The sequence below is a fragment of the Ipomoea triloba genome, chromosome 7 (genome assembly GCF_003576645.1).
Source record: "Ipomoea triloba cultivar NCNSP0323 chromosome 7, ASM357664v1".
In the NCBI taxonomy this organism is placed as follows: domain Eukaryota; kingdom Viridiplantae; phylum Streptophyta; class Magnoliopsida; order Solanales; family Convolvulaceae; genus Ipomoea; species Ipomoea triloba.
This window is the reverse complement of record NC_044922.1, coordinates 20,463,981-20,491,521: the sequence shown is the minus strand read 5'-3', so window position 1 is coordinate 20,491,521 and position 27,541 is coordinate 20,463,981. Positions and strand designations below refer to the sequence as shown.

The 27,541-nt window shown below is 35.1% G+C and overlaps 1 protein-coding gene across 1 annotated transcript; it reads left to right on the top strand.

Annotated features, from left to right (window-relative positions):
- Window positions 1-7,377: 7,377 nt before the first annotated feature.
- Window positions 7,378-8,581, top strand: LOC116024311. Its single transcript, XM_031265205.1, has 2 exons — window positions 7,378-8,295; window positions 8,480-8,581. The coding sequence occupies exons 1-2, from the start codon at window positions 7,378-7,380 to the stop codon at window positions 8,579-8,581; spliced, it is 1,020 nt and encodes a 339-aa protein (XP_031121065.1).
- The last annotated feature ends 18,960 nt before the right edge of the window (window positions 8,582-27,541 follow it).

Genomic DNA, 27,541 nt, shown 5'->3' with positions numbered 1-27,541 from the left:
GGCTGTCGTTGTTATTGCAGAAGGCTTAGGTTGGGGGTTCCATTCGTCGGTGCAGGGTAGCAAGGGGAGCTCCCCCGGTGTCCCATTTGTTCTTTGCGGATGACAGCCTCATTTTCTTTAGAGCTAATGCCCAAGAAGCAGGTTTAGTTAAACATTGTCTAAATTTATATGAAAGCATGTCTGGCTAGGCAGTTAACTATCATAAGTCTAGTGTCTGCTTTACTAGGAATACATCATCTCTGCATATGGAGGAGGTGGTGGCTATGCTTGGGGTTAGTCAGGCCCCGAACTTTGGTAAATACTTGGGCTTTCCACCCTTTGTTGGAAGGAACAGAAGGGCAGTTTTCTCATATATTGAGGACAAGATCAAGCATCGGATTGGGTCATGGAATAAAAAGCTGCTTTCGTAGGCTAGGAAGGAAGTTTTGTTGAAAAGTGTAACTCAGGCTATGCCCATTTTCTATATGAGTGTGTTTCTGCTCCCCGAATCAGTATGTCTGTCTATTGAAAGAACCATGAACCGTTTCTGGTGGGGATATGGAAATGAGAAGAAAATCCATTGGAAGGCGTGTGACCATTTATGTGTGCCTAGGAAGTTTGGTGGGTTAGGCTTCAAGGACCTTCGGGCTTTCAACTTGGCTATGTTGGGCAAGCAGGCTTGGAGGTTTCTCACTAAGCCCCAATCTTTGGTTGCTAGAATCTATAAAGCAAGGTATTATCCTAGGTCCTCTTTTATTGATGCTACAATTGGACATTGCCCCAGTTTCTGCTGGCGTAGTATTATGGCTGCTCATGATCTAATTTGTGGTGGTGTTCAATGAAGAGTTGGGAACGGAAAGTCTACCTTGATCTAGGGTCATCCCTAGCTCCCTAATGATCCTAGTCCTATGATTCAGACACCAATGCATGAGCACCTAAGGGGCTCATTCGTTTCTTGTTTGATTGATGTGGGAAGTGGGTCTTGGGACATCCCTATTTTAAATGATATTTTTTTCCCAGAGGATGTGGTCCGTATTTCTAGAATTTTGTTATCCCCTGCCCATGAGGATTCGTGGTTTTGGTATGGAGATCCAAGAGGCTACTATTCTGTAAAGAATGGTTATAGAACCATCATTGGTGATTTTTCTAGTAGCACGGGAGATTTTGATAAGTGGACTACATTGTAAAAAATTAAAGTGCCCCCCAAATGGAAGATGTTTCTCTGGAGAGCCTTAAGTGACACCCTCCCTATGACCACCAACTTAATTATGAAGAGGGTAGAAGTAGACCTCTCATGCCCAATGTGTGGCTTGGCTCATGAGGATGTTATGAATGCCCTAGTTTTGTGTGACTTTTCTAATCTTGTTTGGCATGAGTCCGCTTTGCCTATTCCTTCAATTGTTAGGGATTCCCTTTGCATGTGGTTCTCATCTGTATTATGTGACTTACTTGAGGAACAAATTGGCTTCATTGTGGTAGTTCTATATCACCTCTGGCGTGCGAGGAACTCTGCTGTTTAGGATGGCTGTCTACCATTACTAAGGGCGGTTGTGGCTTCAGGCGCATCATCTCTTCATGCATGGAGGGCAATACATTGTTACCAGGAGTCGGAGACGGTGCCCACAACTGCAGCAGAGAACGCTCAAGCGCAAATGGTAATGACGGGTGCAAGGTGCTACTTCGACGCTGGTTACCATTCCGCTACCTTAAAGGCGCCATTCAGCACTGTTCTCATTTCGGCGGACGGTAGGTTCGTGGCAGCAATGGCGGGGCGCTCACTAGGTTGCTTCTCTCCATTAATGGTCGAGGCGGTAGCGTGCAGAGAAGCCCTTTCGTGGCTTAGGAGCAGGGGCTTAACGTCCGTCTCTCTGTTCACGAACTGCTCCCAACTCCGATCGTATCTTTCATCTATAACGACTATTTTCTCGTATGCAGGTTTCGCCATGGAGGCCTACAAGGCGGTAGTTGCGTCGTTCACTAAGTGTGATATTTGTTTGCTTCCAAGGTCGGCTAATGTCATAGCTCATACTCTTGCTGCTTTGGCCTTTTCGCAGATTAGTACTTTGTATTGGGACTCCGTCCCCCCTGACTCTATTTCTGCACTTTTTCATTAATCGATTTGGTTGTTTGCTTTCAAAAAAAAAGTATTTAGTCAGATAGTCGTGATGCAAATAAAGTCGGCAAATTATGCTATGGGCCCGGGTCCACCTCGGATCTATGTTCACAATTTTAAAACTCTGTGTTCACAATTTTAGAACTCTATATTCACAATTTTAGATCTCAATATACGAAATTACCTTACTCAATATTCACAACTTTTGAACTCTATATTCACAATTTTGTTATATAGATTCAAAAATTGAGTTATACTATTGAACATAGAGTTTTAATTCTGTTGAACACAGAGTTATAAAATTGTGAATATAGAGTTATAAAATTGTGAGTGTAGAACTATGAAATTGTGAACATGAAATTATGAAATTGTAAACATGAAGTTATAAAATTGTGAACATGGAGTTATGAAATTGTGAACACGGGGTTATGAAATTATGAATATAGAGTTATGAAATTGTGAACATAGACCAGGGTTCACCTTGCAAGGTAGACCCGGGTTCATCAATCGTTATACCGTGGACCCTGATCCGAAACGACGACGTATTGTTACGGATCTCATTACAGTTTTTTTTTTTAAAAAAAAACTAAAATATAACAACAACAAAAAACACACACGTTCATTAGATCACAAAAACACACACGACAAAAGGTGAATATTTAAACAACATTGTGAAATTTGAAAAACATGGAACATAAGAGATAATACTTGGGCTTATATTCTGTGTATCCTAGCATTCGAATGCACAAACACATCACAACCTATGTTACTAACATGAATACACATAACGGATGCCTAGAATACACAGAACGGTTGCCTAGAATACACAGAACAGTTGCCTAGAATACAGAAAATATTGACACAAAATACACAGAATTCATCCTCCTAACATTCGAATGCACAAACACATCACAATCTATGTTACTAACATGAATATACAGAACGGTTGTCTAAAATACACAAAATGTCTTCATAGAATACACATAATATTGACACAAAATATACAGAACCCATCCTCTTAAACATTCGAATGCACAAACACTTCACAACATGTGTTACTAACATGAATACACAAAACAGTTGCCTAGAATACACAGAACGGTTGGCTAGAATACACAGAACTCATCCTCCTAATATTTTGATACTGTGCACCCTGATCCACGATATAAATTGCCCGGGTCCATGGCATAACAAGTGAATGAAGTGTGTGACCTTGACTGGATAAACGCTTCCTATGGGCTCTCATACTTCGTCTCCCAATTTTATCTCCCACCCAATACCCTCGTTTTCAAAACTAATCCTTTTCAGTTTTCACAAACCTACCCTAACTTTTGTGCATACATAATAAATATGTAAAAAATTGAACTATTAATTAAAAATAATAAAGTATATTGATTGATTGATATCCTATAATTTTACATGTTTAAACAACTTACCTCTAAAACTACCCGACAATTTTATCAAACTTATTTATACAAACAACTAATGCACTTATGCAGGGGAACTAGCAACTAATATTATTAACTAATAATTATCCGTTTGTTTGATTCGTGACAAAATAATTTATAAGGAATGAAATTTAAATTTTATGGAAATGAATTAATATAGATTTTATATTTTGTTTTTCAATTGGTTCAAAACAAATTTATTTGAAATAATTAACATAAATATTTAAATGTCCTTACAAAACAAAGATATGTGACAAAAATATTGTACTATTTGGGTCATTTTTTTAATTTTTTTTCAGAGTGATGAGGACTTTAATAATAAGGAAAATCAATGGAATTCTAATCTCTCAAATTTATGGAATTGAAACTTCAAAAGAAAAAATTTGCTACCTACCGAATATGAAAAATTCACATTTTAAAGAATTTGAATTTTGATGTACCAAACGGACTATAATAGCTTTACTAGTCGCCAAACACCTCTTGTGATGTGGTTTTAACACTTCATACGGTTTATATCTCTAAAATATCACATTGACGTTTATTTGTTGACTAGTTTTTCATGTGCATTGCGCGAATGAGATAATACCCAATGTTTATTATTAAGTAAGTATTTCAAAGTATATCCAATGCAAGATTATATAGGAAATGTTCATGCATATATAATTGAATGTTGAATTTGTTTATTTAAATCAGTAATTCAAAGTTTATGAATGCAAGATAATATATGAGAGATGGATTATAATTGTCACTAATATATTTAAAGAATGCACAATAAGTATTTTATATACAAGATTAATGAATGTTACAACGGTAGATATTTTTCAAATTTCTTCTTTTTCGGAATTTGAAAGATTGATTCCAATAATGTTATAGTCTCAACATTTTTTCAATACATCAAGTGCGTCACGATATTCTATTGTCTTACATTGACATTTTTAATAATGAGTTTTAAATCAATTTATTGAGTTATTTGAATGTCTTATTTGTTAGCAAATCCCCCCTAAGTAGTTAATATGGTTGGTTTCAAACTGTTTTCTAAAAATATTTTTCCATGTTATTAACATAATACTTGGTAAATAAATATATAGCATTATCTTCACATCTGGAAAAGGGGGTGCTGTGCAGAGCATTATGGAAACTTTGGGGACATATGAAGGACAATCTGGGCAATTGGTGAGCAAAGAAAAAAGTGCCTTCTATATGCACCCCAAGGCTTCTAGGAATGCAGTGGAAAAAGTCAAAAGGGTGACTAAGTTTCAAAAGAAGGACTTTCCTTTCACATACTTAGGATGTCCCATTTATGTTGGAAGGAAAAAAGTCCTTTTATTTTCAACCTTAATCTGCCAAGTGCTCAGGATGGCAGCATAGACACCTATCCCAAGGGGGTAAGGTGGTTTTAATCAAATCTGTTTTGCAGGCAACTCCAACACATGTTTTTTATGCAATTGGTCCCCCTAAGACAGTGATAAAAAAGATTGAAAAACTGCTAGCTGATTTCTTTTGGGGGACCATTGATGGGAAAGAAAAATACCACTGGAGTTCATGGAAAAATTTGGCTAAGCCAACACAGCAAGGAGGGGTAGGGCTGACAAGTATGAGAGTGGTGGCAGAAGCAGCTGGGGTAAAATTATGGTGGAATTTCATATCACAAAAGTCCATATGGGGTGACTTCTTGAAAGCCAAGTATTGCAGAAGGGCACACCCTGTATGCAAGACTTAGCAATATGGAGATTCACAGGTGTGGAAAAGAATGTTGGAGAGTAGGGAGTTGGCAGAACAACAGATTAGGTGGGAGATTGGTGAAGGGGAAGTGAATCTGTGGTGGGATGATTGGATGGGTCAAGGTGCTATAGCTAGAAGGTTTGGAATTGAAGGGAAAAATCAAGGTGCTATAGCTAGAAGGTTTGGAATTGAAGGGAAAAATCAGTCCACTATAGCTAGAAGGTTTGGAATTGAAGGGAAAAATCAGTCCAAAGATAGGGTTAAGGATTTGTGTGAAGGGAAAAATCAGTCCAAAGATAGGGTTAAGGATTTGTGGTATGAAGGGAGATGGAGGTTGGAGGGACTGGAGAATCATGTACATCAGTATTTGCTTGGAGTAACTTTAAATGAAAATCATGTACATCAGTATTTGCTTGGAGTAACTTTAAATGAAGATTGTGTAGATACTGCATTCTGGAAATTGAATGTCAATGGGAATTGTGTAGATACTGCATTCTGGAAATTGAATGTCAATGGGAATTTTACATTAGCTTCTGCAAAAAAGATGATTGTAGACCAGGAAGGAGAAGAAGAACATGAAAGGGAATTTTGGTTCAAACCTTGTTGGTCAAAAGAAGTGCCATGGAAGATGTCCTTCCTTGCTTGGAGGGTGTTCAAAAGGAAAATCTCATCTGATGATAATCTGAGAAGATTTGGATATCAACTTGCTTCAAGGTGCTACTGCTGCCCAAATCCAGGGTTGGATAATTTGCAACATATTTTCTACACAAGATCCACAGCATCACAAGTTTGGGGATACTTTGCAAGATCTTTGGGATTTAACATTCAGATAAGAGGAGTCAAACAGTTGTGCTATGAATGGTGGAAGAAAAAACCTAGAAATAGAATGATCAGATTCTTAACTCACAAATTGCCAGTGGTGATCTTATGGGAATTATGGGTGCATTACAACCAGTGCAAGTATGGAAAGGAAAGTCCATCTAGGGCCAGGATAATCTTCAAAGTCACAAGAGACATGGTGGATTGCATAATGAGAAAATGGCCATCATGGGATCCATTTCCTCCTAACTGGAACTATATATTGAGGAGAGCTGATTTGTTCAAATGTAGCAAGATAGTAAGAGAAGCAAGCTGGTGCAAGCCACCAAAGGGTTGGATAAAAATCAACACAGCTGTAAAGAAGGGGAGTTGCAGCTTTATGATTAGAAACTCTAAGGGGGAGTTTGTTATGGCAAGAGTATATTCTGGTGACAGGGATATGGAGATGATAATGCTGAAGGAATGTTTGAGTTGGTGTAAGAAAAGAGGCTTGGGAAGGGTTCAGATTGAGGGAGAGCAGGTGAGGGTTGATGGGGATGAGCAGGGACTGAGAGTTGAATGGTTAAAATGTGACAGGAGAGTGAATTGTATTGCACAGTGGCTTCTTGACAAATGTGAAGGACAAAATGTTGTATATAGAAGGGTGAGTGCACTCCCTAAAGGTTTCTTATACATCTTAAGCCTGGAAGGATTCCCTCACTTCTCATCACTCCCAAGGAGGGATTTCATTCCAGTTGACAATAATCAGAACAGAAGATGGGACCCTGGTGGAAGATGATTTTTTGTAGTGACAGTCCTGATATAGCTCATGATAATGATGACAAAAGGGGCCATTGTTGGAAGCTTGGGCTGGAAACTACTTTGGAAAAGCAAGAACAATAGTTTATGAAGAGTTTGATGCTGCAGAATCTAGGAATGCAGCAGTTTGAACAGAAAAGCAAATTGTTTGAAGGTTGAGCTGATGAAGACTAGAGCAGGGTCTTTGGTCTAAGGCTGGGCAGAACAAATGCAACAACAGAAGTATGAAAGAAAAGAAGCATAAGAAGGGACTTGATCAGTCCAGAATCACAGATCCAATGCAGATAACAAGTTTGGGTTGAGCTTTATGAGGGGAGTGATATGGTAGGGGTATTTCTTTTATCTTAACCACTCTCACCATTAGTTCATACTCTTGTCTTTGGACCATCTGGGGGGTAAGGGTTTTGCATGCTTGCATGAGNAAATGAAGATTGTGTAGATACTGCATTCTGGAAATTGAATGTCAATGGGAATTTTACATTAGCTTCTGCAAAAAAGATGATTGTAGACCAGGAAGGAGAAGAAGAACATGAAAGGGAATTTTGGTTCAAACCTTGTTGGTCAAAAGAAGTGCCATGGAAGATGTCCTTCCTTGCTTGGAGGGTGTTCAAAAGGAAAATCTCATCTGATGATAATCTGAGAAGATTTGGATATCAACTTGCTTCAAGGTGCTACTGCTGCCCAAATCCAGGGTTGGATAATTTGCAACATATTTTCTACACAAGATCCACAGCATCACAAGTTTGGGGATACTTTGCAAGATCTTTGGGATTTAACATTCAGATAAGAGGAGTCAAACAGTTGTGCTATGAATGGTGGAAGAAAAAACCTAGAAATAGAATGATCAGATTCTTAACTCACAAATTGCCAGTGGTGATCTTATGGGAATTATGGGTGCATTACAACCAGTGCAAGTATGGAAAGGAAAGTCCATCTAGGGCCAGGATAATCTTCAAAGTCACAAGAGACATGGTGGATTGCATAATGAGAAAATGGCCATCATGGGATCCATTTCCTCCTAACTGGAACTATATATTGAGGAGAGCTGATTTGTTCAAATGTAGCAAGATAGTAAGAGAAGCAAGCTGGTGCAAGCCACCAAAGGGTTGGATAAAAATCAACACAGCTGTAAAGAAGGGGAGTTGCAGCTTTATGATTAGAAACTCTAAGGGGGAGTTTGTTATGGCAAGAGTATATTCTGGTGACAGGGATATGGAGATGATAATGCTGAAGGAATGTTTGAGTTGGTGTAAGAAAAGAGGCTTGGGAAGGGTTCAGATTGAGGGAGAGCAGGTGAGGGTTGATGGGGATGAGCAGGGACTGAGAGTTGAATGGTTAAAATGTGACAGGAGAGTGAATTGTATTGCACAGTGGCTTCTTGACAAATGTGAAGGACAAAATGTTGTATATAGAAGGGTGAGTGCACTCCCTAAAGGTTTCTTATACATCTTAAGCCTGGAAGGATTCCCTCACTTCTCATCACTCCCAAGGAGGGATTTCATTCCAGTTGACAATAATCAGAACAGAAGATGGGACCCTGGTGGAAGATGATTTTTTGTAGTGACAGTCCTGATATAGCTCATGATAATGATGACAAAAGGGGCCATTGTTGGAAGCTTGGGCTGGAAACTACTTTGGAAAAGCAAGAACAATAGTTTATGAAGAGTTTGATGCTGCAGAATCTAGGAATGCAGCAGTTTGAACAGAAAAGCAAATTGTTTGAAGGTTGAGCTGATGAAGACTAGAGCAGGGTCTTTGGTCTAAGGCTGGGCAGAACAAATGCAACAACAGAAGTATGAAAGAAAAGAAGCATAAGAAGGGACTTGATCAGTCCAGAATCACAGATCCAATGCAGATAACAAGTTTGGGTTGAGCTTTATGAGGGGAGTGATATGGTAGGGGTATTTCTTTTATCTTAACCACTCTCACCATTAGTTCATACTCTTGTCTTTGGACCATCTGGGGGGTAAGGGTTTTGCATGCTTGCATGAGTGTGTATAGAGACCCAAATCCAACACATGGGTGGGAATGAAGTATATCTCTGTTTCTACTCTCTGATCTAGATCTGGGGGGTGGGGTTCCCATACTGGCAGTAACAAAAAAAAAGGAAAGAAAGATGGGAAAAAATATAGAAGTGATGAGAAACAGAAAAGAAAAAACAAAAACAGAAACAACATAACACAAAACAGAAACAGAAAAAGAAAAAAAAAAAGAGGAGAAGAGATGTTTGAATGGCTGAATGGTTGTATGATGGCTGCCTGACTTGACCTGTTCATTGCTTAGGATTGAGAGCTATAAGATCTGTNTTGCTTAGGATTGAGAGCTATAAGATCTGTCCAGGCACAATACAGAGCTCTGTACTGGATGTGATTGGCTCAAAACCTAAGGGTGGGAACTCTTGTTACCATTGCTGGAGTTGTAGGGCCAAAATGATTACCTTGTAAAAATGTGGAGCTCCACATAAGGTGATCATCCTATGACTTCAGGGTGGGTCTCATTGCCTTAGGTGGTGGCCATTAAGACTGTACTGGCTACACTACAGAGATCTGTACAGTATGGTTGGCCATTTACCTAAGGGGTGGGGGCAGGAGGGGTGGGTTTACTGAGATAAGAGGTGATGATTTTAGGGGCTTCATTCCCATACTTGTGTTGGGGGTGGGCCTTGAAGACACAATGAACTTGTTTAGAATAGCAATGGACTATGCATGAAGATAGGGGGGATTTTGGAGTTTTGAAGTGGGTTAAAAGAGCATGGATTGAGGGTGAGGTGCTTAATGTTCAAGTAATACTTAGCTTAAGTATCATTCTTGTTATAATTCTTTACCCAAAATGATATTTGTGATGATAGGTGATATGGATTGAGATTGTATGATCTTTGTGTAAGGCTTCGGCTCTTGTTGTTGTGATAGGTGATATGGTTTGAGTTTGTAGGATCTTATTGTAAGGCTTAGGCCCTTGTTGCTTTGATGGTCACTTTTGGACCAAAACCATGTATGGCTCTGTTGCCTCTTTTTTGAGTGATAATAAAGAGCAAAGTTTGATAAAAAAAAAATAAAGATAGTGTACAAAGAAAACAATGATTAATGTAGTAAATATAATTAATTAATAAATTTGAAGGTAAGGAATCTTTGCAATGTAGAAAATATAGATAATCTATATCTATACTATATATAAAAACAATTTCCTCCTCCCAAATATTCCCCCCAAAACTTAGGGGTATTTTGGTAAAATCATTTATTTTATTTATTTATTATTTTATTATTTTATTAATTTATTTATCTATACTATATATAAAAACAATTTCCTCCTCCCAAATTTTCCCCCGAAACTTAGGGGTATTTTGGTAAAATCATTTATTTTATTTATTTATTATTTTAGGGTATTATTTATTAATTATCCATCCTATAATATTATTATGGTAATATATGATAATGATAATATGATAATATGGTAATATTGTTAATATTAATGGGTGATAGGTGATTGGTGATATATAATTGATAATTGATAATATGGTATATGGTATTATTCTTAATATTAATATATTAATATATAATATATTAATATATACTAATATTAATTAATTAATTGGTGATTATTTTAAAAAAGAATAATTAATTGGTGATTGGTGATTAGTGATATGGTAATATTGTTATATATTAATATTAATTAATATTGATTAATTTATATATATATATATATATATATATATATATATATATATATATATATATATATATATATATATATATATTAATTGGTGATTGGTGATTAGTGATATGATAATCTATATCTATATCTATATCTATATATATTTATATAATTGACATGTAATTAACTATATTAGAATGAAAAAATTATATAATATTGTAGTAAACTTTTTACATGTCAATCATCTATATCTATATTTACATAAAATTAAAATTAATTATACTTTCCTTTTGAAAAATCTTCCATATTATGTTTATCCTCCACTATATAATGATGAGAAATGACTCTTCTCTCACAACGTACCAATATCTGTGCTCTCACTATTAGTTAGAGATCTATAATCTGTAATTCTATGAAGTCGAAGATCGAACTTTAACACGCATAGAATTGTTATTGTATGCGGTATGATTTAATTTTTAGTTGATTAATTCTGCATGTTGGAGATCCTTATGGTGTAGTCTGCATTCCATAGAGTATTTTGTAGTACTGTGATTTAGTTTGATTTTAACAGCTCAATATGCTTTAATTTTTGCTGATAAGGTTTCAAGTAGCTAAGCCAATTTTGCCATGGGCGTATCACGTATGTAAAATTACAATTTAATTTTCAGAGTGATTGTAGTGAACAATCAAATGTTTTCTATAATTATATATTTTAATCACATTACTTTGATTGGTAATTTCTAATGGAAAAACATTGTATTGTAACTTTGTATTACAAGATTTTGAATGATAATACCTTATTTAACTATCCATCTTTTTAGTTGTACTGTGCAAAATAACTAGCAATCTACGGATGCTCATCTATATATTGTAGAATTTGCAATCTTGATCTTCCCCATTTACAGATGCTTATGTAATTTGGTAAAAATGGTGGTTACTATACTTGAATAAATCCTCAATTATTCATTCCAATTGTTCGTTTTACCATTCTAATTCTTCATTTTATAAAAAATGGTGCATTGGAAGCTAAACATGGGTCATTGTATCATTGATTGTTGATTCCAATTATTATTAATCTTTATCATTAATTGCACAATACTAATTCACACTTATTAGTTAAAAAATTGTGATTACTATACTTGAATAAATGAAATAATAATATTAAATTTTGTAGCCTCGATTTAAAATCTATTATGTTAATAATAATAATAATAATAATAATAATAATAATAATAATAATATAATACTCCGTAGTAATAATAATCTAAAATTCTTAATATAATTTTCCTAATAATAATAATATAATAATAATAATCCATAACTCTTAATATAAGTTTGTAACTAAATTTTCATATTAAATCTGTTTATAAAGGTAATTATAAATATAGAATTGAGAAATTCCTATGATATTTTATTTAATTGATATTATTCCTAATATATTTTATCTAAAAGGCTTCCTTCCTTTTTTATAACATTGTTCCATATGTTAATCCGTTTAATATGCTAATCTATATAGGTAATTACCATATACTATTTACCATCTAAATAATCCGTGGTAATTACACTATATTTAACATCTAAATTTATTATGGTCATTAAACATAGAGATTTCATTCTTACGATAATTTTATATATTTTTACTTCAGATAATGTCAATTACCCGTGCATTTCATTTGATTACTTTTGAATAAAATCTTAAAAATTATGACAACTAATGAATTAATATTGTTGTTCGTAATATAAATTTTATCAAATCAGTTAACGAAATTGATAATACACATATTACATCCATAATTAGAGGATATTAACAAAATTATGATAATTATTTCAATTCATGTATTATTATGCTAATTCACATATTATTACGTCCATACAATTATGTAAATTATTTCAATTCACAGATTATTACACATATAAAATTATGCTAATGGTTACTTTGAAATAAAATCTTAATAATTATGGTCATTGAGAAATTAGTTCAAACATTATACTTTTATTAAACGGTTTTTTTATACTTGCCGTAATTTTATCTAATCAATTAAAGAAATTAATGGTACACATATTGCGGACATAATTAAAGAAAATTAAACATACACATATATATTACGAATAAAATTAAAGAAAATTAAACATACACATATTACGTCCATAATTAAACGAAATTAAAATATACATTATTTTTTAATTATAATATATACTCCTTAATTACCATACTTATTCATAATACATGGACGTCATAATTAGCATAATATTAATCTATACTATATATAAAAACATAAGAATAGTAAAGACATATTTTAAATTTTAAACAATAGTAAAGGTAAATTAAAAATCGAATGAAAATATTTCAATAATAATATTCTACATCATTAATTAAAAATAGAACAAAAATTAGGTAAAAATACCAGTGGATCTATTATTCTAATTGACTAATTAACTGAAAATAAAAAAAAAATCGACTAAAAATGAATCTGATGTTACTAATTGATTGAATATATAAAAGGAAATGAATATTAATAATTGACTGTAAATAAAAAAAAATATCCATAATTAACTAAAATGAAAAAGGAAATGGTTATATCATTGCAATTTAATTAAAAAAGGAAAACATTCTACATCATAAATAATAAAGGCATATTATAAACAATATTAAAGATAAATTAAAAAAGGAACGGAAATTAAAAATGAAACGGAAATATTTCAATAATAATATTCTACATCATCAATTAAAAATGGAACGAAAATTAGGTAAATATTACTACGTAATTCTTTTCATTTTTCCTAGATAAGGTTGCCTGATATTAATTTACACATAACAATCGGCACTAATAATTAAAAAAAAAAATTTAAAAATAGAAGAACTACCGGAGACGTCTGTTTTTTTTTTAAAATTTTATTATTATTATTATTATTTAATTATTTTAATTAAAATTATTTAAAAAGTTTATTTTAAAATTAGTAACCACCATGTCATCACAATTGTAGGTAAACAGGTCAATTTGGACTTCTTTTTTTTAAACATGTTAATTTGTACTTAATTGCATGAGTTTATATAGTTCAGGAATCCAATTGCATTCTTTTTGAGTTCGATGGCCTAATTGCAGTTTTGTGTGTAGTTCAGTGGTTTATTTGACCATTATTCCGAGAAAATGATATTACTAATTGATTTAAAATATAAAAAGATCGTAATCTATATTCTATACTATTTATTTAAAAACTTTAATAGTTAATTATTTAAAAACTTTAATAACTGACTGAAAATTATTTAAAAACTTTAATAGTTAATTATACTTTCCTTTTGAAAACTCTAAGTTATTTAAACTTTAAAAAAATTAATTGAACATGGGTTGTTAGATTTTTATAATAATTAAAATTAATTCATTCAAATATGGAGTAGGAAGATAAAACTAAATGCAATATGGGGAAAATGAATATACTTAAAGTATAAAAGTATAATTACACATATATTAGTGTAATTGACTAATAATAATTGCCTAATAATTATTATGATAATTAAGTTAAGCATTGGTCGTTGAATTTATTTTTATAATAATTACAATTAATTTATTTCTCATTTTCTCATATTTATTTTAGTGATAATATAATTATATAAGTCATAATATAATTATATAAGTCATATTACTTATAGATCTTTTTAAGATAATTTTAGACAAACAAGTCATATATTATTCAATTAATTGAGTAATATTTTTGTACTAATTTTATAATCAAATAAATGTACACGTTCAATATTAGAATTTTTTATAATTTCATCTTTATTTTTATTATCTCAATATATAATAAAAAAAATTTATCCACGCCCGGGTAATTGGACAATTATTTGTTCTAATTCAAAGGAAAACATCAGAAAACATAATCGATCCAATCAATTTCATCAATTGCGCTATATAATATTCGATGTTATAATATATATAATTGTATATTGATCCAAATATTCTTTAAATATTATAACAAATCCATTCTGTGCAACGCACGGGCGAAAATACTAGTATAACTAATAAAATTATACTATGTATCTCTTTTTAAAATTTTTGATAATGAATATTTTTTTGAATAAATGCATTGTAGACATTGAATTATAAATTAAAGAAATACATATGTATTATTTTTTTGTTGTAACTACTAATTCATTTAATTTAATAAGAGTAATAGAGTGAGATACTTACTTTTGAATAATATACTCTAACATATTAATAGTATATGTTCAACAATTACGCCAACTTTGATTGGGATGAGGTTCGAACCTAAGACCTTACTTATAGAAATTATTGGATAAGTTAAAAGTTAACGGAATATTAACGGAAAATAGAATATTTAACGGAAAATTTAACAGATAATCATGTAATTAAGGATAAATTAGAAAATCTAAGGAAAAATATAAATTTAAACAATCTGAACCATCCATTTGATTTAATAATTTGAACGTCATTTTTTATACCCATTATAGACCTAACTTTCTTTGGCTCTTATTAGTATAGTAGATATTTTATTCATATTTTTATTTATTACTACATTGTAAATGGGCCACCCAAACAAGTGAAACAAAGTTACAATTATCGAGGCAACCCGGCCAAGCTAGTCGGATAAGGTAATCTAGACTAATTTACGAAGTTATGCGGGTTGTTGGTTTAGTAAATATGAGATTTTAAGTTTGACTTCCAATAAGAACAGCCTATTGACTTTCTTAATTTGAATCAGCCTATAACTTATACTGATTTACCACATTGTGATTCTTTACCAACTAAAATAACAAAGCAAAATTATTCGATACACATCCTCAAATAGTGTTTGCAAGTTTCCCATCACTAAGAAAAAGATACAAATTATACGCTACAAACTTGGTTCAAATTTGTATTTTAATTTTGGGATAAGGGTCAAATAAGTCCTCTAACTATACTGATTTATACAATTAAGCCCTTTAACTTTAAAAGGTTTCAATTAGACCCTTTAACTCAAAAAAAATTAAACAATTAGCTCCTTTGTACCTAGTTTTGTAAGTTATTTACAAGTTAATGCCAAGTCACATTTTTATATTATTATTTTAAATTTATTTTACTCCCTCCGTCCCATTTTATGTGTCGGGTTCGGTTAACGAGGCTTGACTGAAGTTATTTTTAATCCAATTTTTCATAATATTAATTTTTGTATTAATATACAAAATTTATATATTTAGAAACTACACTAAAAGTACTATTAAACACAAAAAATCAAATTTAAAAATAAGTAAAAAATACTAAAGAAAACAAACAAAGAAGAAAGAGTTGTTTTGACCAATGAATAGTAAGTAGGACAGATAAAATGGGACAGAGGGAGTATTTCATTATTAAAAATACTCTGAATTTTAACTCCCATTGTCGCCGATCCATTTGCCAGTTGCCACTGCTACCTTCTTCCAGGAAGAAGGTTATGCCAGTCTTCTTCCAGAATTGAAAGAAGGCAGCAGCCAAGGACATTGCATACCATATGATAATTGGCGGCACGCAGGGTTCTTTTTTTTTTGTTTTTTTTTTTTGGTGTCGTTTGAGGTTGGATTCTTCATGAGGTTGTCTTCTCCGATGAGTTGGTGTGGTCAATGGCTGCCTCGACCCCATTACCTCTAGTTTTTGGCCTCTTGCAAGATGGCGGTTCTCTCCGGCAGTCGGTGGGTTTTTCTTTGGAAGATGCAACTTGGTGTACTTCCTACTGATGTCTTCTCAGGCAATCTGATGGGTCCTCTAGTGGCCTTAGGTGATGTTTTTTCTGCATTTCACTATGGTTATTTTCTTAGTGGGTCTTGATTTTTCTACTTGGTGCTGGTTTGAGATGCCGTCATCCTCGTCGCTAGCGTCCTTTGAGGCTGCCAGCAATGAAACTTCACTGGTTCCTGCTGATTTTTGGGATTTTTAGCGCATGGTTAATTCGAACCTAGCTTTGAGGGAGTTTGATGGCCTCTATTCAACGAGGTGGTTTCTTGGTATGCCGGCTTGAGTGTTGGAAAATGGTGGTTGATGCTCTGCTATTGCACTCCGACATGCCATAGTGTTCATGATACACACCCAAAGAAATGGGTGGTCTACTCAAGCAAAAAGGAATTCAACACAGGAATGGAAAGCAAGAAATTGGGACAGCAAATCAAGCTAATCAGACAGAAAATGGGAAAGCTTAAATCATGGGATTTAACAGAAAAGAATCAGTCTCACAATCTTCTCCTTTTCCTTCATTTGTTCACCTCCTGACACTATAAAATGTAATCTCTTAGTAAGAGGTAGGCATGGAATAATTTACTTTAAATGTTCCTTTGAGCTCTAGAAGCTGGGTAAGAGTTAGTTCTTGCTGGAGGTCCTATTTATTGGCAACCTTGTTTTTGTTTCTTTCCTTCTTATTCAATAAAAGCTTTGTTTCCCTTTTCTATCATAATTTATTCTCCCTGTTTCTTTACTCTAACAATTTGGTTCAACCTGCCGTTCAATGAAAAATACACGAATGGACAATCGTATTGACTCGTTAGAGAAGAAACAGGATGACATGCAAGCCGAAATCGGATCATTGCGGTCCGACATGACTACCCGAATGGATAGTATAGAAGGGACACTGGCCAAAATGCTAAACTACTGTTTTCACTGCATGGGAAACATTCTGTAGACTCTAGTGTCTCCCTGGTGGCTCTGTCGGATGGAAGTTCTTCAGACACTACTAATTCCACACCTGTGTCATCGGTGTCATTACAGTAAGTTCCTTAGGGCGATCATCCACTTCAATCTAACAGATTAGAGATCCCCGACATTTGATGGTACAGATCCAGTCGGATGGTTGGCTCGAGCAGATCAATTCTTTGCCATTCATTGCACTCGTGACGATTTGAATGTGCCAACTGCTTTCATCAGTATGGAAGGACCGGCACTCCATTGGCTGCGGTGGCTTCAACAAAAATATCCATCTCTCACATGGAGTCAGTTCACATCAGAACTTTTGGAAGAATTTGGTGGTGAACTTTCTGGGCCTCCTATTGAACAATTGGCCGCGATGCGTCAAACATAAACTGTTGATGAATTTGCCAATACGTTCAGAGCTCGAGTTGCCCAGATTCCGGGTCTAGCGCCTCACATTCAGTTGGGGCTCTTTCTAAATGGTTTGAAACCAGCAATTCAGGTGCGACTTCGGCCGAATGATGTAATGGATCTTCGAACGGCAATGCGAGTGGCTCACGCTGTAGATCGGGAGATTGAATTTGTTTCCACTAGTCGACTTCCGAGATGCCATTTACACGTTGAAGAGGCAACATTCAATAAAATCCCTAAATATAATAAATCCACTTGGTCTACTAGGCTTGAGAAGACATTTCAAACCCATTCTTCTTCGAGATATTCTCAGCCCAAACCCAATCCAGCCCAATCTCAATTTTACAATAAAAAACCAGCATCTTCCTTCTCTTCCCAGACACAAACGACATTTCCTTCTACGCAATCGTCCCTGTGCAACTCCAACTCTGAATCGGTCACTTCTCGGGCTCTACCACGTCGTTATTCCAACAAGGAGTACTTGGACATGCGCGCACGCGGGCTTTGTTTTAGATGTCAGCAACCCTATAGTCCATTACATGTCTGCCCCAATAAATCACTCCAAACACTGATAGCAGGAGAGGATGACGAGAGTAATGAAGGCGGAACCAACAGTAACGATATTCACACTACCGAGGGAGACTTTTCGGTAGATGCTTCACAATTCTCCTTGCTTGAGCTTCCATTGATAGCCATGGGCAGAATGACGGACCTAAAACAATGAAATTTTGGGGCAGAATTGCGGACATGGGTGTCGTTATAATGGTGGATAGTGGGGCGAGCCACAATTTCATCTCCCACCATTTGATTGATCGCATCCCGCACCCATTAGAGCCTACCACGAAGTTCGGCGTACGTTTGGGTGATAGGCGCCGCACGGAATCAGACGGTAAATTTTCAAATTTACCAGTGGATTTGGGTCCGGTAAGAATGCAATTAGATTGTTTTGTTTTTCCTCTGGGAGGGGTGGACTTGATTCTAGGCATAGCTTGGTTGGAAACACTAGGGGATGTCAAGGCAAATTGGGCAACACTAATCATGGAATTTGAATTCAGTGCTGGTCCAATCCGATTGGTTAGTGACCCAGCTCTAGCTCGATTACCCATCTCCTACAACTCATTAGAAAAAATGAATGACTTTGAATATTGTGGTTTGCTTTGGGAAATCTCAATTCTGCCGACAACAGTACAGGATGCTAGTAACATTTCACACAGTCAACTTTCGCAGTTGGGGGATCTTTTGCAGTAACACCAACAGTTTTTCGGGAACCCCACGGCCTGCCTCCTTTTCAACAGAATGGCCATCAGATTGTCTTACACACTAGATCCTCTCCGGTGAGTGTAAAGCCTTATCGTTATGGCAATAATAAAAGAAATGAGATTGAAAGATTGGTGGGTGACATGCTCACTGCAGGTATCATCCAGCCCAGTTCATCACCCTTTTCCAACCCTGTTTTATTAGTCAAGAAAAAGGATGGTAGTTGGCGTTTTTGCGTTGACTATCGTAAACTCAACAAGGTGACTATACCAGATAAATATCCCGTTCCAGTGATACAGGAGATGTTGGATGAACTTCACGGTGCAAGGTACTTTTCGAAGATTGACCTCCGTTCCAGTTACCACCAGATTAGAGTAGCTCTAGCCGATGTCGCCAAAACATCATTTCTTACGCACTTTGGACACTACGAGTTCTTGGTAATGCCGTTCTAATGCACTAGCCACTTTCCAAGCGATAATGAATGACATTTTCCGGCCTTATCTTCGTCAATTCGTCTTAGTATCCTGTGACGACATTTTGGTGTACAGTATGGATTGGAAGGACCATTTAAAGCACTTAGCAGTGGTTTTAGAGACTCTCTGCGAACATAAACTGAAAGCTAATCTAAAAAAATGCCAGTTCGGACCGACCTCTATGGAGTATTTAGGCCACATTGTTTCCAAATTCGGGGTGGCAATGGACCCATCTAAGGTTTCAAGTGTTCTTCGTTGGCCCATACCAAAATCTATCAAGGTTGTTCGAGGGTTCTTGGGACTTACAGGCTATTATCGAAGGTTCATTAAAAACTATAGGAAAATAGCACAGCCTCTTACAGTGCTTTTAAAGAAAGAAGCAAGGGAAAAATTCATATGGTCTGATGCGGCACCAACAACTTTTGAAGAACTCAAAACTGCAGCAACCACCTCTCCTGTGATGGCAACTCCTGATTTTTCACAACTATTTATAATTGAATGTGATGCATCTGGGGCAGGGATTGGGGCAGTGTTACTACAAGAACAGCGGCCAATCGCATATTTTAGCAAAGGACTCTCCGGTCAAACCTTGGCAAGATCTACATATGAAAAACAACTAATGGCCTTGGTTTTGGCAATTCAGCATTGGATGTCGTATCTCATGGGGCGACGATTTATAGTGCGTACAGATCATCGAAGTCTCTGCCACTTATTGCAACAGTGCATCACCACTCCAGCTCAACAAAATTGGGTGGCCAAGCTTATGGAGTATGACTTTGAGGTTGTGTACAAGCCAGGGAGATTGAATAATGCAGCAGATGCTTTATCCCGGCAAAATGAAGACCTTGAAATATCAGCATTGTCCCTACCAATATGGTTAGATTGGGATTAATTAGATAAATAAATTTCTGAGGACTCCGAATTGAGCCGTATTGCCCAACAGCTTTGGAACAACCCGACTAGCCACCCTCCCTTCCAACTTCTTCAAGGCCGTTTATTCTATAAGGGACGCATTGTTCTACCAGCCACGTCACCTTGGATTCCTCGCTTCTTAGAGGAATTTCACGCTACACCAATGGGAGGGCATTCTAGAGCTTATCGCACGTACCGCCGACTTGCTGCTAGTGTTTATTGGAAAGGTATGATGAAGCGAATTCAGAACTTCGTGGCAGAATGCCTTGTGTGTCAAAAGAATAAATATGACACAATGGCACCGGCCGGGTTGCTATAACCTCTCCCTATTCCAACAGCTCTATGGGAGGACATTACAATGAATTTCATCACAAGTTTTCCACGTTCCTACGGATTCGATTGCATTTGGGTGGTCATAGACCGTTTCACCAAATATGCCCACTTCATAGGACTACGACACCCATTCACAGCCAAGTCTCTTGCTGGTATATTTGCCAGGGAGATAGTACGACTACATGGGTACCAAGATTGATAGTCAGTGATCGAGATCCAATTTTTCTTAGTACTTTTTGGATGAAATTTTTTTATAAATGGAGCACTAAGCTGCGCATGAGTACAACCTACCACCCGCAGACTGATGGTCAGTCCGAAGTCCTCAACCAATGCCTTGAGCAGTACCTACAGTGTATGACCTCCGAACAGTCGAAGCAATGGGGACGCTTCCTCCATTAGGTCGAATATTGGTACAATACCACCTTTCATAGTGCTGCAGGCCTCATGCCTTTCCAAATTGTGTACGGGCAACCACTACCAACACTGATACAACATTTACCAGGAGAGTTTAAAGTCCAGGCAGTTGTTGACGAACATATTGATAGAAATGAGATGCTTAGACAGCTTCGTTATAATTTGGAAAAAGCTCAGAATTGGATGATGAAAGTTGCAAATACTAAGCGGCGCGATCTGGAATTTACTATAGGAGACAAAGTGCTATTGAAGATCCGGCCACACCGTCAATCCACACTCCATAATCGTGTAAACCAAAAGTTGGCTCCCCGTTATTATGGTCCCTACACCGTTCTCCAGAAATTCAGTTCTGTTTCCTATAAATTAGCATTGCCTACTACTGCAAAGGTCCACCCAATATTTCATGTGTCACAACTCCGACGAGTAGCAGGCAATCACACACCAATTACTGACCTGCCCCAAGACATGGCGGTTACAGAACCAAGATATGAACCACACACTATCCTGGATAATCGTCAACAGTAGGGAATTTCCCAGATTCTGGTATAGTGGGAAGGCCGCTCTAAAGACGATGCTACATGGATGGACGTGTCCGATTTCCGGGGGCAGTTTCCCCACTCAAACCTTGAGGACAAGGTTATTTCCATGGAGGGTGGCAGTTATACACACCCAAAGAAATGGGTGGTCTACTCACGCAGAAGAGGAATTCAACACAGGAATGGAAAGCAAGAAATTGGGACAGCAAATTAAGCTAATCAGACAGAAAATGGGAAAGCTTAAATCATGGGATTTAACAGAAAAAAATCAGTCTCACAATCTTCTCCTTTTCCTTCATTTGTTCACCTCCTGACACTATAAATTGTAATCTCTTAGTAAGAGGTAGGCATGGAATAATTTACTTTAAATGTTCCTTTGAGCTCTAGAAGCTGGGTAGGAGTTAGTTCTTGCTGGAGGTGCTATTTGTTGGCAGCCTTGTTTTTGTTTCTTTCCTTCTTATTCAATAAAAGCTTTCTTTCCCTTTTCTATCATAATTTATTCTCCCTGTTTCTTTATTCTAAAAGTTTAATTTACCAATTGGTGAGGGTGGTGGGCTTCGTTCTTGGCTTGTAAGGTTGCTAGTTTGAAGTGTGTGCTTACAGGCGTTTCCTCTCTTGTTTTGTTGGTGAATGAGCTATTTTTCGGTAGCTTTGACAAAAGCCCGACGGTAGTTGCGAGCTTCGTGGGTTTTGGATTTTACTAGCCGGAGTTTCTTTAATTTTTTTTCTTTTTAATCTATTATTATTATTACTAATTAAAAATAAAATTTAATACAATATATAATAAAAAAATATGTGGATGCGACTTCAAGACGCTAAATCAGCTTGAAAAATCTAATCACCAATAATTTACTGGTTACCTAAAGGTAACTTACAAAATCGTTTAATTGCACTTTTTTGTAAGTTTAAGGTTCTAATTGCAGCTCTTTGAAGTTGAAGGCTCTAATTACACAAATCAATTTTTTTTAGTACTACTGACTCTGTTATAATGTAGTATATGTTCATTACACAAATCAATATAATTAGAGAGTTATTGGACTCTTATCCCTTTAATTTTTAACAGCACCTTTGAAGGTGATTTTATATATGGAATATGGATTATTTGGTAATTTTGCTGTGCACAGTTTTATAGAATCCTCAACTTGAATTAGGTAAAACAAAGCACATTGCTTACTTAGGATTCTACATTATTTTTTACTTTTCCTCCGAAATGATATATATATATATATATATATATATATATATATATATAATTCAGTTCCCGTGCGGTGGGGTGTTTTTCGTTCGGTTGTGTGGTGACTTTTGGTGCGTAATTTTCTTCTTAAGATGCGTGAGTGTTGAAACTTAAGGTGCGTGGTTTCCCTTCTTAATGTGCGTTGTTTTCATTCTTAAGGTGCGTGATATGTATACTTAAGGTGCGTGAGTTGTTGAAACTTAAGATGCGTCATTTTAAAACCTTAGGTGCGTGGTTTGTGTTTTTAAGGTGCATGACTAGTGTATTTAATGTGTGTGGTTTGTGTACTTGCAGTGTGTTCTAAACTGAAGGTACACCATTTAAAAACTTTATGTGCGTAATTTGTGTTTTAGCTTAAGGTGCGTGGTTTGTGTACTTAAGGTTTTCCATTTTAATTTTTAAGGTGAGTACCGCACAACCGCACGGGAAAATATACCCGCACCTGAACGCTTCCATATACATACATATATATATATACACATACATACATATATGTATATATATATACATACATATATGTATATGTATATATATACATATATGTATATATATATATACATATATGTATATGTATACATATATATACATATATGTATATATATACATATACATATATATATGTATATATATACATATATTATTGAGGCATTAGTTAGGTTCAAAGTTGTATTCTTAAGGTGCGTGATATGTATGCTTAAGGTGCGTGAGTTGTTGAAACTTAAGATGCATTATTTAATAAAATAAAATAAAAAAGAAACCCTACCCCCACCCCGGCACATGCCTCTGGTAACCTTGCCCCTATCACACATTCCCACCCCCGTCGCATCACCAAACAATTTGATGTGAACCAAAACCGCAAATCACCACCCCCACAACAAACACATGCAATGGCAGAAAACAACAAAAACAAACAAAAAACACATAAACCCTAACCCCCCGGCCGCCACATGCCTCTGATAACAAACATCCCCATCCCAACACTGGGAGGTCGCCGGAACAAAAATGGCAACCACCACCCCCATAATAAACACATGCAATGGCTATAAACCTAAAAACCGAACAAAAAAAAAACGATGACTAAGCTTTGCCAACTGCGAGAAAAAAAAAAAAAAGGAGTGTAGAAATCGCATATGCGTACCTCGACCTGCTGCACTACCAGCCCTCTCCAATCGAAGCCGAGACCTGCCACCGTCTGCCATCCGTGCGCCTGAATATACGCCACACTCCACCGCAGAGAGACTCGCCTCAGACCGCCGAAAAGAAGACAAGCACACCAAACGGAAGCTCTGTCAAAAGAAACGAAGAAAACGAAGAGGCGGAAATTAACCTCCAATAGGAATGCGATAAATCAGCGATTCGAAAATAAACCCCACTGAGCAAAGACGCAAATACCCCTCAATCCTTCTGCACGCCCAAACATTACCTATTTAAACATAATAACTAATTAAAAAACCCCGACATCTACACCATTAATTTTTATAAATCAATGGCTAAGATGAATCCTATTAATCCTCTAAACTCTAATAGTCCTAACCTGAATACAATCCTCTATATATATATATATATATATATATATATATATATATATATATATATATATATATATATTATTGAGGCATTAGTTAGGTTCAAAGCTCTCTTTTTGTTTTGTTTTTTTTCCCCAACAACTAATAAAAATCATTAAGGGTGTGTTTGGTTTGCACATGGGAATCGGAATCAGAATGGGAATGGGTATCAAATACTTGGTAATGGTAATTAATGGGTTTTGGCAAAAGTATTTTGCATGTTTGGTAGTAGGGTGAAATGGGAATAATTATTAATAGTTGGGGAAGAGGAGAAAGAAGGAAATTGAAACTCTTATTTTATTAGGGAATGTGTTTTGCAATTAATGGGGTAATCAAACGCCATACTAGTATTCTAAAAACCTATTAACCAAAGAATAACAATGACTTTGATACTTATTCCTGAACAGAGGCGGAGCCACTATGGGGCAGTGGGGGCAGCTGCCCCCACTCACCCCACTTACACCCCATATATAGCCTTTGTATGAATATATGTATATATAGTACACGTTTTAGTATAAATATATAAAAACAGATATAATAATCAATGAAGTGGCTAGACGAGGCGGTATAAGTGCGTGTTGTCTTGTGATATGTTGCGTGTTTGAATCCTGTTAGCAACACACTTCTTTTTTGGCCTTTTTTTTATGGCTTTATATATATATATAATTTTTATATTAATAATGAGATGTGTAATTTACGTGTTTTTTTTTTTTTGAAAAGTACAACGTATTCTTTATTTGAAATATTTTATCAAATTAATTATGTTTTATATTTTGTTATGAATATTTTTTTAAGGTTTTGATGTGTTTTATTTTTCGTCAATATCCAACAATATTTGTTATTATATTTCTCCTCCACTGGACTACATTTCTGAATCCATTTTTGTTCCTGATAGTTAAACCTGTCAACCAAAACACCCTAAGTTTAGGGTTAATCACGTGCATCTAAACAACTTAATGTGCACTTGTGAGTCATTAGTAAGCCCAAAAGGTTCAAATTAATTACGATAATGGAGTTGAGTTGATCAATCCGTTTAATCGCTTCTAATGTCTATCATTTATGAGCTTATACATCTGTAGAGTTAATTCTACAAGAATCTAAAAATGTCCAATTTACTATTAACATTTATCAATTTTTATCCATGACTTTTAATTTGACCACAAATAATCCCTTGATTATAATTTTGTTCCAAATTTAGTCTTCCGGTTTAATATTCATTTAGTAATTAAATCTTAAATAGGTAAGAATATAACAATTGGCTTGTTACCGAAATGAGCAGATTTGGTTTGTAAACTTCATACACTAATAAGTTTATTATTTGTGGAAACGCAAAAAGCAGGTTAATACATAAGTCAATTTGGAACACACTATTGATAAGTCTCTATCACCGGAGAAGGCAACCCACTGGGCTGCCTTTTCAGTGGAGAAGGCGAGAGATTGAGTTTTTTTTTTTAAAATAAATAATAAATAATAAATATTTTTAAAAAAAAAACATAATGCTTTAACTAACTTTAATGAAGGTAATGCAAATAGTAAATTGTTCTATTTACATTTTACACCACCTATAAAGCTAGCAAACCTATCAAAGGGGGATGTAAATAATAATAGGGGGTGTTTGGTTCAGGTAATCTTAGATTACCTTAGTAATCTGAGTATGGTAATATTATATTACCTTTTTTGGCTCAAGTTATGAGATTACATAGTAATGTTATATTATTTCAAAACTAATGTGCCGGTAATGTGATTACCCCCATACATATAAATAAATAAATAATCAATACATACATACATATATATATATATATATATATTTTATTTTTTTTTTAGGATATTGTAGTAAATTGATTCATATAGCCTAAATTATAACCCTTAACCAAAGAAGGTAATCTTACATTCTCAAAATCTTACATTACTTTCTTGAAAGTAATCCTATTATCTAAGGTAATTTAAGTTTTCGAACTAAACTGTCCTTTAAGGTGGTGCAAATAGAATTTTTCCATAAAAAAAATATGATTGAGAATTTGAGGAAGCAATTATTTAGGTTGAACATATAATCTCGGCAAGGGCCTCACGCACCATGTAAACGAAGATTTGCAGGTTCCAAGAATGTTCTAAATCCACCCTGTCGGGTGGAACACTCTAAAAAAACAAATAGTGAAAATAGAAAAGATAAAACAATAAGGATAATTTACAAAAAATAAATAAAAAATCCAACCATTTGTTAAGATGATTAGATTGGATTGGGTTGGATATGTAGTCGCAATCAAAGATCCTGTTGGTAGTCTACTCAAAAACAACATGAACACTTTAGGACTTTCCTAGCAATTGCCAATTTTGACTCTCTTTTGGCCGCATTTGCCTAAATTTTGACTACCAACATCATCCTATTTAAAAAAAAAAAAAACCACCATGATCTGGTGATGGTTTTATTTTTCCCAATTCAATACAAACCCAATATCTTCATTAAATAAGCCTAATGGTGAGCAAGTATTTTTTTTTTTTTTGAAAACAAATGGTGAGCAAGTATATAAATGAAAAGATACAAAACTATGTATTTATTTCAGTTAAGTCAAGCCTAAATATATGTGACAGAATATATACATACAAGGTATGAAAACTCTATCACACAATAAAATTTTATTTTTGGCCCCTATTTCCTATCTTCTTTTTTGAGTACTGTTGACTCTATCTAAAGCAAGCATAACGAGTCAACAGTTGCCTCCACTGAGGCTTGAACCCACTCCCATCATCCATGTGGGAGTGTTAATCGGGACACCGGATACCACTTGACCACAAGGTCTTTGGCATGTATTTCCTATCTAATATTGGGATTATTGGACCATGGAATTGAACTCTAAATAGATATTTTTCTCTTTATTAGGTAATCATTCTCTTACAATAATTGGGCAAGTGTATACTTAGAGCAACCTCAATATAGGTTTTTCTTGATTTTTGTCAGGCCAATTGAGAATGAAGTGAGAGAGAGTGACCATGTACATTTGTCTTTTAAGAGAGGTCGGATGTTCGAACTCCCTCTTGGATGGAAAAATCAATATGGCCAGCACTTTGCCCCTTAATTAGGTCGACCCCGTGCAAACGAGATTAGTTTGAGTATGGTACGGGTTTAAAAGTGCCTCATATATAGTTAGGGTCTGCTCAGGACATCTCGTGGCCTGACCAAAAAAATATTAGTGCTTTGGATGTCATTATATTAGGATCAATTGCCTTT

Coding starts and splice junctions, on each gene's coding strand:
- LOC116024311 (XM_031265205.1), top strand. CDS start 7,378: ATGATTGTAGACCAGGAAGGAGAAGAAGAACATGAAAGGGAATTTTGG. Junction 8,296..8,479: donor AAAATGTTGTATATAGAAGG/GTGAGTGCACTC, acceptor TGATGACAAAAG/GGGCCATTGTTGGAAGCTTG.